This window comes from Convolutriloba macropyga, chromosome 15 (genome assembly GCF_964194025.1).
Source record: "Convolutriloba macropyga chromosome 15, txConMacr16.3, whole genome shotgun sequence".
Lineage (NCBI taxonomy): Eukaryota > Metazoa > Xenacoelomorpha > Acoela > Convolutidae > Convolutriloba > Convolutriloba macropyga.
Window position 1 is genome coordinate 32,671,859 of NC_134482.1, and position 12,435 is coordinate 32,684,293.

At 35.3% G+C, this 12,435-nt stretch overlaps 1 protein-coding gene across 1 annotated transcript; it reads right to left on the minus strand.

Moving 5' to 3' along the window:
• Nucleotides 1-250: 250 nt before the first annotated feature.
• Nucleotides 251-10,204, minus strand: LOC142353973 (uncharacterized). Its single transcript, XM_075406212.1, has 5 exons — nt 9,771-10,204; nt 8,267-8,434; nt 4,817-4,941; nt 4,453-4,612; nt 251-682 (listed from the first exon to the last, which is right to left on the minus strand). Exons 1-5 carry the CDS (start codon nt 9,892-9,894, stop codon nt 522-524), a joined length of 738 nt encoding a protein of 245 aa, XP_075262327.1. The 5' UTR covers nt 9,895-10,204; the 3' UTR covers nt 251-521.
• Nucleotides 10,205-12,435: the final 2,231 nt, after the last annotated feature.

Consider the following 12,435-nt stretch of genomic DNA (forward strand, 5'->3'; position numbering starts at 1 on the left):
AATCGAAACTAGGACATTAAATTTTTCACTGTTTTGTGGCATAATAAGAATAATTTTGCAGGATTTTGGCCATGATTGACCATTACGAGGGAGCGATCGAACAGCTTAGAAACAAAGTAGCGTCTATGGTGGAGAGGCAGAAGCAACAGCAACAAAAGTCAGTATATACCTCTTATTTTGAGATGGGAATCGTTGTACAATTTTTTTTTTCAACAGTATATGTAACACTTTGAATACTGTGTTAACTAGTTTTTTGAGTGGGTTACATAGGTTGACTGTTTTTACAAGGTTAATTGCACAGCTCAATGTTATTCGGAATCATCTAATTATGAGGCAGGTTTCATACTCTGTTACACTATGCCCGCTATGGAAAGTTCATGCTCTCTAAACAGGGCGCGGGTGGTAAAGATAAAAGTTGTTGAAGCTTGAGCTCGTGAAGGATAATCTATTTTCAAATTATAATGTTTGAAAAATAGAAGAAACAGTGAGGGTGACGTTTGTGATTGGGCGGCGCTAGTTCTCTATGGAATGCGGAGTAATGGCTTTCTCTTCCTTCTAGAGTAAGACCATTTGCCACCTTCCATTCTCTCAATGCACTCTGTGTATCTCTCGTGGTCCAAGTCCTTAGACACCAAATCCACAGCTGATTGGGACACCCACGTTGCTCTCCCGTGGTTGTAGTCTCAAACAAATCACACTATAGTTTATCTACATTCCTACTGAAGTCACTTTAAATGGCAATGAACACTACGTTTAAGAGCTCTCAAACGAAGCAATTTGGGTCCCGTTGATCTTGTTAATTGCTCTCAAACAAAGTTTGTAGCAATTATATTAGTCCTGTCGGTTTTTTTTGTGCGATTTTTCGCTTGGCCGAGTTTTCATCTGACCCATTTGACTTCGTCCTCAAGAACGGGATAAACAGGCAGCGCCAAGGGGCATTAAGTGCTCTTAGAGCCTTTCAGCTCTGTTTCAGCTCAAACTGGTTCGGAGACTTATACTTATGGTGTGAAGGGCGGTGCTTAGAGGTTGAAGACCCCCCCCTACTGTTGACCCCCAACCCCCTCCCCCAACACTGCGATGTTGCCCCACCCCAATGTTGACCCATCAGCACCCCGGTGCAGCACCTCGAGTTTTAGCAATCATCTGATAAAATTTAACTTCAAAATTTTCGAAAAATTATGTTCCAAGTTTATTGATCTTTCTGATCCAATGAAACTGTTTAAGGCTTTAAATAGGGCTACTGGATAATCTTGAGACAATGAAATGGTTCTGAAGATATTATCACATATTAGCAAGATTTTATTAAAATTTGCCATTGTTTTTAAAATTTTTGAATATTTTGTCTTTTTCTGAGTTTAACGATCATTACTGGCCAACGAAGCTTTTTATGTCTTTCAGGTGGGTTATATGACAGAAATCCAGAGACAAAAATGTTTTTGAACATTTTCTTCACTGCGAAATGTGGAAAGTTTTCTTTTGATTTTAGCACTTTCAGTTTTTCTATATGATTAATTACGAACAAGGCTAGAAAACTAGAAGTTGCAGAGTCGAATCTCATCATGGAAAATTTTCTTAGCTCTTTCTCTCTGTATTGATTGGGGTTTCTTTCCATCTTTTTTTTGTTCACGTTTTATCGCACACTCCATTGTCATTGTCCATTACCCTAATCTCACGCCCGTTCAATCAAGCTAAAGCTAGCCTCACTAAACAGTGGCTAGGTACTGAGGAAGCCAACCGCTCGCCGGTTGTTTGAGAGCAATTCGCCCGACGTTAGTCGGTTATGTTTATAGCTGCGAAGCTGTAAGCTGAGCGAAGCTATATTGCGGTGCTCTTGGTTTTTTTTTTGTTTCGTCGTCTGACGCTCTTTTTTCGTTTTACATTTGTTCACACAGCAAAGCTGAAAAAGTCAAATTTTCTGAATGACTTCTCCCTCTCACTAACGGCATTTGCGCGCGTGACGTCATTTCTCACTCGCTTTAGCAAAAGTTTTTAGGTTATTTGCGTGATTAGATTTTGATCATACGTGACTTACCTCACTCAATAAAATGACTTTTGCACTTTAAAACTTAAGTTTAGTTTGAATTTGCTTAAGGTCAAAGGAACTCATTTGTGTAGTAAAGGTCCCTAATAAGAGGCTTCTGCGGAATGAATTTTAACAAGCTTTATTAATTTATCGCTGAATGTTTTTTACCTAGTTTTTTGAGCGGCGTCGATTTTTTTTCCAATTTAGATCGGTATCTGTTTCTATCTCTATTATATGGCACGCAGGTCTATTCTTTCGCAGCTATTCCGGCAATCTGCCGGCTATGTTTATACAATTTTGTTTTGGTCTTTTGGACTGCTCGATTTGATTTTTCGTCCTCAGAGACAAAATTAACCAACAGTTTTTGTCTTTTGTGCCTTTTTTCCAACCAGATTTCTTAATTGCTCTCGAACAATCTTTGAAGCAACAATTGTAGCCATGTGCGTCTTTTTTTGCAAGTTTTAGCCTTGATTTAAGTTCTCTCTCGTTTTTTAACAATTCTAAGAATTTAGTATTGGGGGCTGTCTTTTTTACGACTCGAAGACGGGCAGTGGTTCTCTTTTCCGGAAATATTATTCGTTCAGACGGCGTTTTGACCTAAAAGCGACAGTGATTAAAACTGCCACATGAACTCATATCTTCTGAGCGAAAAAAGTTCTTGACGCAAATAGTAATCCGTTTTTAGCAGTTTTTGTTCATGCTGTAATAATATGTAAACCTTGGAAATTGATACCTGGTGTTTTTGAGAGCTTGACAATACGTTTCAAGTCTATAATGGGCTTGTATTTCTCGATTTTTTAGTTTTTTTAATAGCCGCCGCCAGCCTCTCAACTATCACGCTATGATTTAGGCGCTCTTTTTAATTCGCTTTACGTTTTGATCACGTTTTTCGTTTTACATAAGTCACGACTTTCACGTTTGACTTCTGGCTTACCCACTCACTGTTTCAACTGAATGGTTTTTTAATCCATTCTTTCAGTGAATTACGCAATACAGTCAAGGTCATAAGAGCAAAATCAAAAGAAACGGGATAAACCGATAAAGCCCGGTCATTAAGTCATTGAGAATTAGGTTATCAAAGTTCATTAGTGTTTGCTAGCTGACATTGGTATTAAGCTTTTTAGCTTTGTTTAGAAGCTGAATTAAGTATAGTTTTAGATTCCAACTGAATCTGCACGCCGAATTAGAAAACTTTTCGACACTGAAAAAAGTAGAAAAAAATCGGTCATTTTATCTCTTCTTTTTTTCTGTTTCAATCATGATATGCATCAAGCGCGTCAACGGTGGCTGTTTTCCGGCAATCTGCCGGCTGTGTTTTCTCATTGATTTCTTCGTTTTGTATCTTAAGGTGGACTTATTTTCAACAATCAGTGAATATGACAACTTATGTTTGATAATTCAGTCATTGAACGTCTTTCTAACGTGGGTATTTTTTGTGAACATGCTAATCAGATTACTGCAGTTTTTGTCCGATTTTTCTGTTCTTAAATAGAATTTTTGGCTTAAATTACTAGAATGTTTTTTTTGTACCTTCAGGGATTCAAATTTCGTTTTATTAGTAGTTGAACTTTTTGGCGTGGAGTCTTCAAATTTCAGTTTAAAAATTGTTTCAAAAGTGCAATTTTAAAAATTTCTGGACATTTTTTCAGAAATTTTTATTGTCTCGAATTTTTGTACTGTATTCACCTTTTATCTCTACGGGAGAGTGGCTATATATTTTTTTTAATTATGGAATGTTAAATAATCAAATTGTTTGTTTTTCTTCAGTTTGATTTTTAATGTTCAAAAGTCAAGAAGTAATGTTTCCATTATTTCTTTGCAATTCCATATTCTAGCACGTATCATTCAAGCATTCTCGTAAGATTAATGTTTCCACTCTGCTTTTTAATTGTTAAACAGATCAATGACTTGACCCTTTTTCTTAGACTTTTTTTCCTGTTCTTTTTGCTTGGCAATTGATTTCATTTAATAATGTTTTTGATTTTAATTTTTTTTAGAAATCCATTTGAAAGTTTTGATTGATTCTTATTTTCTGGAATTACACTGGGCGGTGGTTTTGGTATAAAACGATTTGCCTTTGATTAGTATTCTGTTGCTTACATTTTTATGATCAATTCAATTTTTGCGATACTTTTAACTCATGTCTATGACATCTCCAACAAGAGAGAAGTATGCATTATTTTTGTCCTATTTGCTTTTACATCATTTTTACCTATCAGCTTGCTACGGAGGAAGGCAACTGCTCTCCAGTCGTTTGAAAGCAATTTGCTAGTCGGTTATGTTCTGAAATCTCAAAATCGTGCTGCTGTACTTTATTGCGTCATAGGTGTTGACGTCATTGTGGTAATTGGCTTTTAGTGAAAAGAGGGTAAGTCTGTTTTGCGTCTTGCAACTTTGCCTCAGTTGTTGGAGGAATTAAAATTGCTTACCAATGACTAGATCGACCCAGTAGAAACAGTCACTATCTCCATCGTGACTGATAAAGTCGCTGCTGTCAACTGGTTCGATCATTTTAAGTTTGACTGAGAGTGAGAATTCAGTGCCTTCTGGCCAAATTATCCTGCCCAGTGTTATGTGTACGCTGTCCATCTGAAAATATTTTGATTTCCTTACAAATGATCTTGAAGGGAGTGGCACGTATATTTTTGTAATGATGTAACCGTTTTTGCGGGTAATTTTGACCTTTAAAGGGAAGATCAATGTCTTGTTGAAGTTTTAAATTGACACATGGGTTCAAGAAATTGTCTGTGCAGATGCTTTGTTAAAACGTTGCGTGCGTTTTTGTGAACTTACAATTTGAGGTTTGTTGTCGTCCGTCGGCTGTAGTTCCACTGTGGGTTCTGCTATTAAAGGGGCATCAATGACTGGGTTCTCGAAAAATACGAGAGATATTTGTTTGTTGAAATTTGTCGACATATCTATGCAGGCTGTTAGTCAGTAGAAATCTGAGAAATCAATTTTTGTTATCGTACTCATAGCTTTGTAACGATGCATGTAAAAATAATAGCCTAACTTTGCCTTAGCTATTGTGTTATTAATACAATTATGAACTTTGCTATTTTGAATTTGCGTTGTAATTTCATACGCAGTAGTAGGTGGCCTTTGACAGTACCTTTTAGTGAAAAGTCTATGTATTATAGCTGCGAAGCTGTAAGCTGAGCGTAGCTATATTGCGGTGCTCTTGGTTTTTTTACAATTCAAAGAATTTGAATTGCATTGGGGCGCTGTCTTTTTATTACGACTCGAAGAGGAGTATTGGAGAAGTCCTTTTTTTTAAATCAATTTTATTGGAGTGATTTTTGAAGCGGGAAATGAAACGCGTGTAAAAATTTGGAGTGATTTTGGTGGTGAACAAAAGTGAAGAGCGGAGCGAAAAGCGAGTGGTTTTTGTTCATACCGCTGTTTTTGAGAGAGCGAAAAATTGATGTGTGAATAAATTTTTTCTAAGCGAGCGAATTTTTTTTGTTCACGTGCGGCTTTTAAAGGCATTTTTTTGCAACTGTTGATGGTTATGAGGTTTGATTATGATATTGTATTAGTTTTAGGTTTGTTTTGATAGGAATTGAAGGTTTCAAGTAGTTAATTTGATTTTTAATGCTAATTTGGAGGTTTTTGATCAGTTTTGCTGATTTTTAGACGAAATTTAACTATTTTTTACCTGTTTTTTTTTGTTTTACTGCTCTAAGTGAGATTTGAATAGAAGCTTGATACTTAAAGAATTGTCCGATACCAATTGACTGAAGTTTGTTGGTATAAATCATTTTTTTCTAAAGAAAAATGACCGAGAAATTTTTAACCATTTTTCTCATTTTTTGCAGTTTTTCTTTTTTATCTTACACAAGTGTCTTACCCACCCTATTATAACTTGCAAATTGTTTTGCGAGTTTTTCATTGCTCTAAATGCAAAGGAACCTTTTTCGGCTTTATGTTTCCTTGTACTATTAAAAAAACTCATTTAGTTTTTATAGTTTTTTGTTGAATTTGTTTTTGAATGCCGTTTGTTCCTTAATTTTTCATGGCATTTGTGGAAGTTTAGGGTTCATATTATTTGATCTAGTTGTTTAGTAATAAGTATGGGCAATTTTGGATATGAATCATTTTTTATTGAGAAATATGACAAAAAATGTCGAACATTGAAACTATTTTTCTTAATTTTTTTTGCAGTTTTTTGGGTTTTTTTAGACAAATTTCCTAGACTATTATGACTTGTCTATTGTTTTGCGAGCATCTGGATGCCCTATTGGCTGAAAAGAATTTTTCTTTGGGTTTATATGTTTTGTAATATTAAGAAATTTACTAACTTTTTCCAGTTTTTTAGTGCACGTGGTTTTTAAGAGCTTTTTTTTCGTAATTTGGCCTCAAGTATTTTTAAAACATTCACTTAAGTGGTTTTATTAAGTACTAGTTGTTTTGATGAAGTAAATTTGGCAGAGATAGTTATTTCGGGCTCTCAAGTTATGACAAAATTTGATCAGATTTTTTATCAAATTTTACAGATTTGATTTTTTTTGTTTTTACTTTTTTGTTTTATGGTTTGGTTTCGAGAAAATCTTAAATTAGTGGAGACAAGTTTTTTTCTGATGAGTAGTTGGATGGCGGTTAAATAGATTTTCACTTCGAGTCGCTTCCGGAATTCTTCCGGCTATGTTTTTTATTTTTAAGATCTGTTCACACATTTTCATGATTTTTGAAGTCAAATTGGAGTAGTGATTTTGGTCACGCCGAAACAGGAAGTGGAGCGAAAAAGCGAGTGCTTTTGCGGCGTGAAATTTTTTCGCTCTAAATTTAAAGTAGAGTAAGAAAACGGTGTTTGAACAAAAATTCGCTTTCTCGCTAGTGGTTTTTTGTTCACATGCGGCAATTACACTTTGATTTTTACTGTTTTTCGATTTTTTGGATCGGATTTTTTTCTAAATGTTTTTCCAAGTCTGTTCATAGTTCATTCTAGCTAGGCCTAGTTTTTGTTGGAACCAAATTTCCATTTCTCGCTAATGGTTTTTGTGTTGACATGCGGCTTTTTGACGTTGATTTTGTTTTTTTTTTAATTTTTTGAATTAGTTTTTTTTAGAATTGGTTTTTCCAATTCATTCATAGTTCCTTCTATGTCTAGTTTTTGTTTAGTCAATGTAAATTCTTTGAATTGTACGTCAGGACTTGTCCTGCTATGTTTTTTTTAATCGTCGTCTCCATCGATGATTCTTGCGACCTGACTTTTTGCAATTGACTTTCAATTTCAGTGATTTCTACTGCTTTGCGGTTAAAATTTGTGCGTGACGTCATATGTTCTTCTTTCAGGTCAATTGAGTGACTCACCTCACTAAAAAAATGTATTCTGAACTCGCTTAATGAAATTTTATGATCATATTCTGGTTAAAGGTCAATAGTGGGCATCTTAGAAGTGCCAAGCGTATATGCCCTAATTCTTAAGAGTATTAGAGTCTTGATTTCGAATATTTATTTTGAAAAAGCTCCTATAAGGTTTTTTCCTTATAGATCGTGTGTGTCTCAAAAATGACAGTCCGAATCTAACCAAAAAGTCTAGTGGTCTATTAAAGCACTGGTGGTCAATCTGTCTATCTTATTTCTTTGGATTTTTCAATTCATAGAAGGCCACAAGCGTCTATCGCGGCTATATTTTGGCAATCTGGGTGCTTGGTTACCAAATTTAGATGACAAGTGACAAGAGTTCTAGTTTTTGAAGGGGCTGATAGTGAAATGAGTTGACATTTTTTGAAAATTTTGTGCGCGAAACAATAACGCTTCGACTTCTAGTTGAACTTTGCATAATTTCGAATGCTGTTTAGAGGCAAGTTGAATATATTTTTGACCAAAACTGAAAATTGAGAACCCCGTAGTGTGACTTGTATTAGCGAGTTTTTCACCTCTACAATAGTACCAAGAAATTATAACTAGTCGAACAGCATTAGGCTATTGGAAACCACAATCAATACGAAAAAACCGATCCTTTGCCACGCAATCTATAACTGTATTAACAGACAATTAGGAGAATTTGAGACTTAATTTTTATAAGAAAGTGGAATCGAAAAGCCAAAATGGATCCAATTGTTTTAACTTGCAATTAGTAGATGTTCATGATTGTTAATTTCTTTGTGAACATATAAATATTTAACCTGATTGTTTAACATTTCAATTTACCTTTCCTCCTGAAAATACAAACAATTTTTGTTGACGGAGAGGGAGTATGATGGTAAACAGTGTTAGGATAGTATAAGGAATGCTTGCATAGAGTGAGTTCATCATCTATGTTCTTGGTAGTCGTAGTAGTAAACTTGAGTGTGATTACATCTCCCGGCTGCAATTCTTTTCCCTCCTCAACAGGTGAATCCTCAATTGTGAACGAATCCAGGTCCAGTCCATAGTCTTTGTGCGTCACTTTTTCGGGATTATTGTCTAAATTAGAAGCTTTGCTTTGACTTAAAATTTATACAGATGTAGCCTTTACATCCACGCATGAGATTAACGCAAGTTTGGATTGCACAGGAATGAACTGTTTATCAAATGTTGCGCCGAACCCTCTCTCTTTTCAAAGTTTTTTTTTATTTTGAAGCAAGTAAAAATAATTGAGTTTTTAATAGCCGCCCTCATCTTCTCAGCCGGCTATTATAGCGCTCCATTTTTTTTTTACAATTCAAAGAATTTGAATTGTATTGGGGCGCTGTCTTTTTTTAAGATCTGTTCACACATTTTCATGATTTTTGAAGTCAAATTGAAGTAGTGATTTTGGTCACGCCGAAACAGGAAGTGGAGCGAAAAAGCGAGTGGTTTTGCGGCCTGAAATTTTTTTTTCGCTCTTAATTTAAAGTAGAGTGAGAAAACAGTGTTTGAACAAAAATTCGCTTTCTCGCTAGTTGTTTTTTTTTCACATGCTGCAATTTCACTTTGATTTTTACAGTTTTTTCGATTTTTTGGATCGGATTTTTTTCTAAATGGTTTTCCCAATCCATTCATAGTCCGTTCATGGTCTAGTTTTCTGTTTAGTCAATGAAAATTCTTTGAAGTGTACGTCAGGACTTGTCCTGCTATGTTTTTTTTACTTCGTCGAACTTTTTTTCGCTTTACACATTTTGCCGCTTTTTCGACATTTTGCGTGAAATCTTTTTGACTTCTCTAGGCTAGTTTCGCTCTTCTGTCATTCTGCTCCAAGTCCTTTTAAACAGCAGCTGCTCAGAAATGCAATTCGAAATGAAGAGAGTCAGTATAAAAAAATCAAAGTCAGAAATAGAAACGGGATAAACCCATAAAGACCATTTTTAGATGCCCGGTACTTGAAATTTGTTCTCATAAGTTTTAGTTACTATTTATAATGCTTATTGGTATTGATACTAGACCCTGTGGCCTCTCACTGAGAGACAGGAGTATGTTCAATTACGAAATGACATGAAAATAAATCGCACTTAAAATGTTTTTATACAAAAATCAATTTTTGTTGATATTTTCTTTTTCAATCCCAATAGAGTTATGGGAATCAACGGCGGCTAGTTTCCGGCAGTCGGCCGGGTATTTTTCAAGTTTTTTTCTGTTTTGTTTCGCTTTTTCCCCAGATCAGAGGGTAGATTAACTCCACCTGTGACATGTGTTTTATTCATACTAACATGTGTAATAGCACGTAAATTATAATGGATACGTTTAGTATTTGAATTGGTATCTTTTTGGCATATTTGAATGACTTAGTGATGCAAAAAATAACATATCATAGAATACATCATTTTTTAAAGTCAACTCTCACCCAACTTTTTGTCTGCAAGAAGTGATGATTCCACGCTCTGTCTCAGAAGGAGAGATAGCAAACATAAGTAGGAAAAGTTATCGATGTTTACAGCAGTTATCAATGTAATCATTATGAATGCCATAGAGGGATATACAAAACTACAATCTAAATGGAGTTCTACTCTTTAAAATAGGGACGTAGGTTTGTTTGTGTCGATAGTGTTTCAGGGGCAGATGTTCTCATGACAGAATAGTGATTATTCATTCTCTTTTCCTCTTCATCAATTATTCATATTCTTTAATGAACTCAAAATAAATGGAGAAACCAGTGTTTGATATTTAATGCTTAGTGGTATTTCTACTGAATAAGCATTAAAAAAACTATCTGCTGAAACAACTGAGCTGGTGTTTTGAAGGAAATCAGTGAATTTTTTGAATTTTTGGTTAGGATTGTAATAGATAGCACACGAATCAAAGATAATACATTGACTTCCCAGAGTTTGTAATTTATTATTGTCCTGACATGCAATTAGTTAAAACCGAAATAGTTAAAATTAAGTTGGTGTAGTTCTTGAGCTCTGTACTACACTAAAAATGAACAATGTTTTTTGAAATTGATCCAATTCGCCGCCGTGTAATTTTTAAATCGTGCATTTTAAAATTATGTTCATTTCTAATTTCTATTATCTGTTAAAAATTAACATTATCAGACGTTTTCAATGTTGCCTAGTTCTAAACATCTGAAGGTTTCATGGTCAAGCTATCGAGCAAAGTGACTTGGCGCTCTTTATACTCAAACTTTTTGTTAATTTTTAACTTTTTAATAGCCGCCCTCATCTTCTCAGCCGGCTATTATAGCGCTCCTATTTTTCACAATTCAAAGAATTTGAATTGTATTGGGGCGCTGGCTTTTTTTTAAGATCTGTTCACACATTTTCATGATTTTTGAAGTCAAATTGGAGTATTGATTTTGGTCACGCCGAAACAGGAAATGGAGCGATAAAGCGAGTGGTTTTGCGGCGTGAATTTTCTTCGCTCTAATTTTAAAATAGAGTGAGAAAACGGCGTTTGAACAAAAATTCGGTTTCTCGGTAGTGGTTTTTTGTTCACATACGGCAATTTCACTCTGATTTTTACTGTTTTTTCGATTTTTTGGATCGGATTATTTTCTAAATGGTTTTCCCAATCCATTCACAGCTCATTGTAAGCCTGGTTTTTTGTTTGAATTAAATTTTCATTTCTCGCTAGTGGCTTTTTTGTTCACATGAGGCATTTTGACATTGATTTTCTGTTTATTTCTTATTTTTTTGTTCTGATTTTTTTTAAAATGGTTTTCTCAATTCACTCATAGTCCATTCTAGTTCTAGGTTTTCTGTTTAGTCAATGAAAATTCTTTGAATTGTACGTCAGGACTTGTCCTGCTATGTTTTTTTTACGACTCGAAGAGGAGTAATGATATTCTACAGGTTTTTTTTTTAGCAGAAAGCAAGTTTGTTCATGACTTGAATTTTGACTTCTTTCTGTTCGAGAATTTACCTCCGTTTTTGATTGTTGACTTCTGTTTTCGAACATTGGATTTTAACAGTAGCTTCGTTTGTAATGTATAGTAATTAGGAGCTGCTGGTAATGTTCAAGGTGAAGAGGTCATTTTTTGTTCCTATATATGTCACCCCTAATTATCTAAATTACATCGCACAACCCCCCCCCCGCCCCACAACCTATCTACTCCCCCCCCCAACGACTACCTACCCCCCCCCAACCGCACCCCCCCCCCCCCCGCCCGCCCCCCGCACCCAACCACCCCCCCCCCCCCCCCCCCACCACCCAGCTACCCCCGCCCCATCTTTAATGTGGTTTCTTGGGCTACTTTTGTTTTTTTCGCTTGTCTATTTTGATATTCTGATTTCGGTAAGGTTAGGTTAGAGATTATGATGCACGACGATTCGAGTCGTTTCCGGTATTCTACCGGCTATGTTTTTACTTCGTCGAATAAAAAAATGTTTCGCTTTACCTCATTTTGCCGCTTTTTCAACATTTTGCGTGATATCTTTTTGACTTCTCTAGGCTAGTTTCTCTCTTCTCTCATTCTGCTAAAAGTGATTTTGAACATCAGTTGCTCAGCAAAGCAATTAACAATGAACAGAGTCAGTATAAAAAATTGAAGCCAGAAGTAGAAACGGGATAAACCCATAAAGCCCAATTTTAGATGCCCGCTATTTGAACGTCGTTCCTCTAAGTCTAAGTTACCATCTCTAATGCTTATTGTTATTGATAGTAGCCCCTTTAGTCTTTCTCTAAGAAACAGAAGTACGTTATGTTCAACTACGAAATGCCATCAAAATAAATCGGACTTAAAAAATGTTTTTGTACAAAAATCTTTTTTTTTTTCAATATCTTTTCTTTCAATCCCAATCATGCTTATTGGAATCAACGGCGGCTATTTTCCGGCAATCTGCAGGGTATGTTTTCTTTTGTACAATTTAACTTAAAGCTTAATCGGCGGAAGTTTGCTACGAAACCTAAATTAAAGTGCGAAAAGGTTTGTTTCATTTTTTCATTGTAAATCACTCTAGTGGTTTATCATAATATTTAGTAACCATTTGAGGTTTCTTTGTGATGCTATTGCCTTCTGGTAAAGTGAGCTTCAATTTCACCTTCTGACCCTCAATTTCACTCATGCCTGA

Excerpts from the sequence above, each read along its gene's own strand:
- LOC142353973 (XM_075406212.1), bottom strand. The coding sequence starts at position 9,894 with ATGGCATTCATAATGATTACATTGATAACTGCTGTAAACATCGATAAC. Across the intron at positions 4,942-8,266 it reads AGATGATGAACTCACTCTAT|ATATGTCGACAAATTTCAAC; the intron begins GCAAGCATTCCT and ends CAGCCTGCATAG. Across the intron at positions 4,613-4,816 it reads ACGACAACAAACCTCAAATT|ATGGACAGCGTACACATAAC; the intron begins GTAAGTTCACAA and ends AAATATTTTCAG.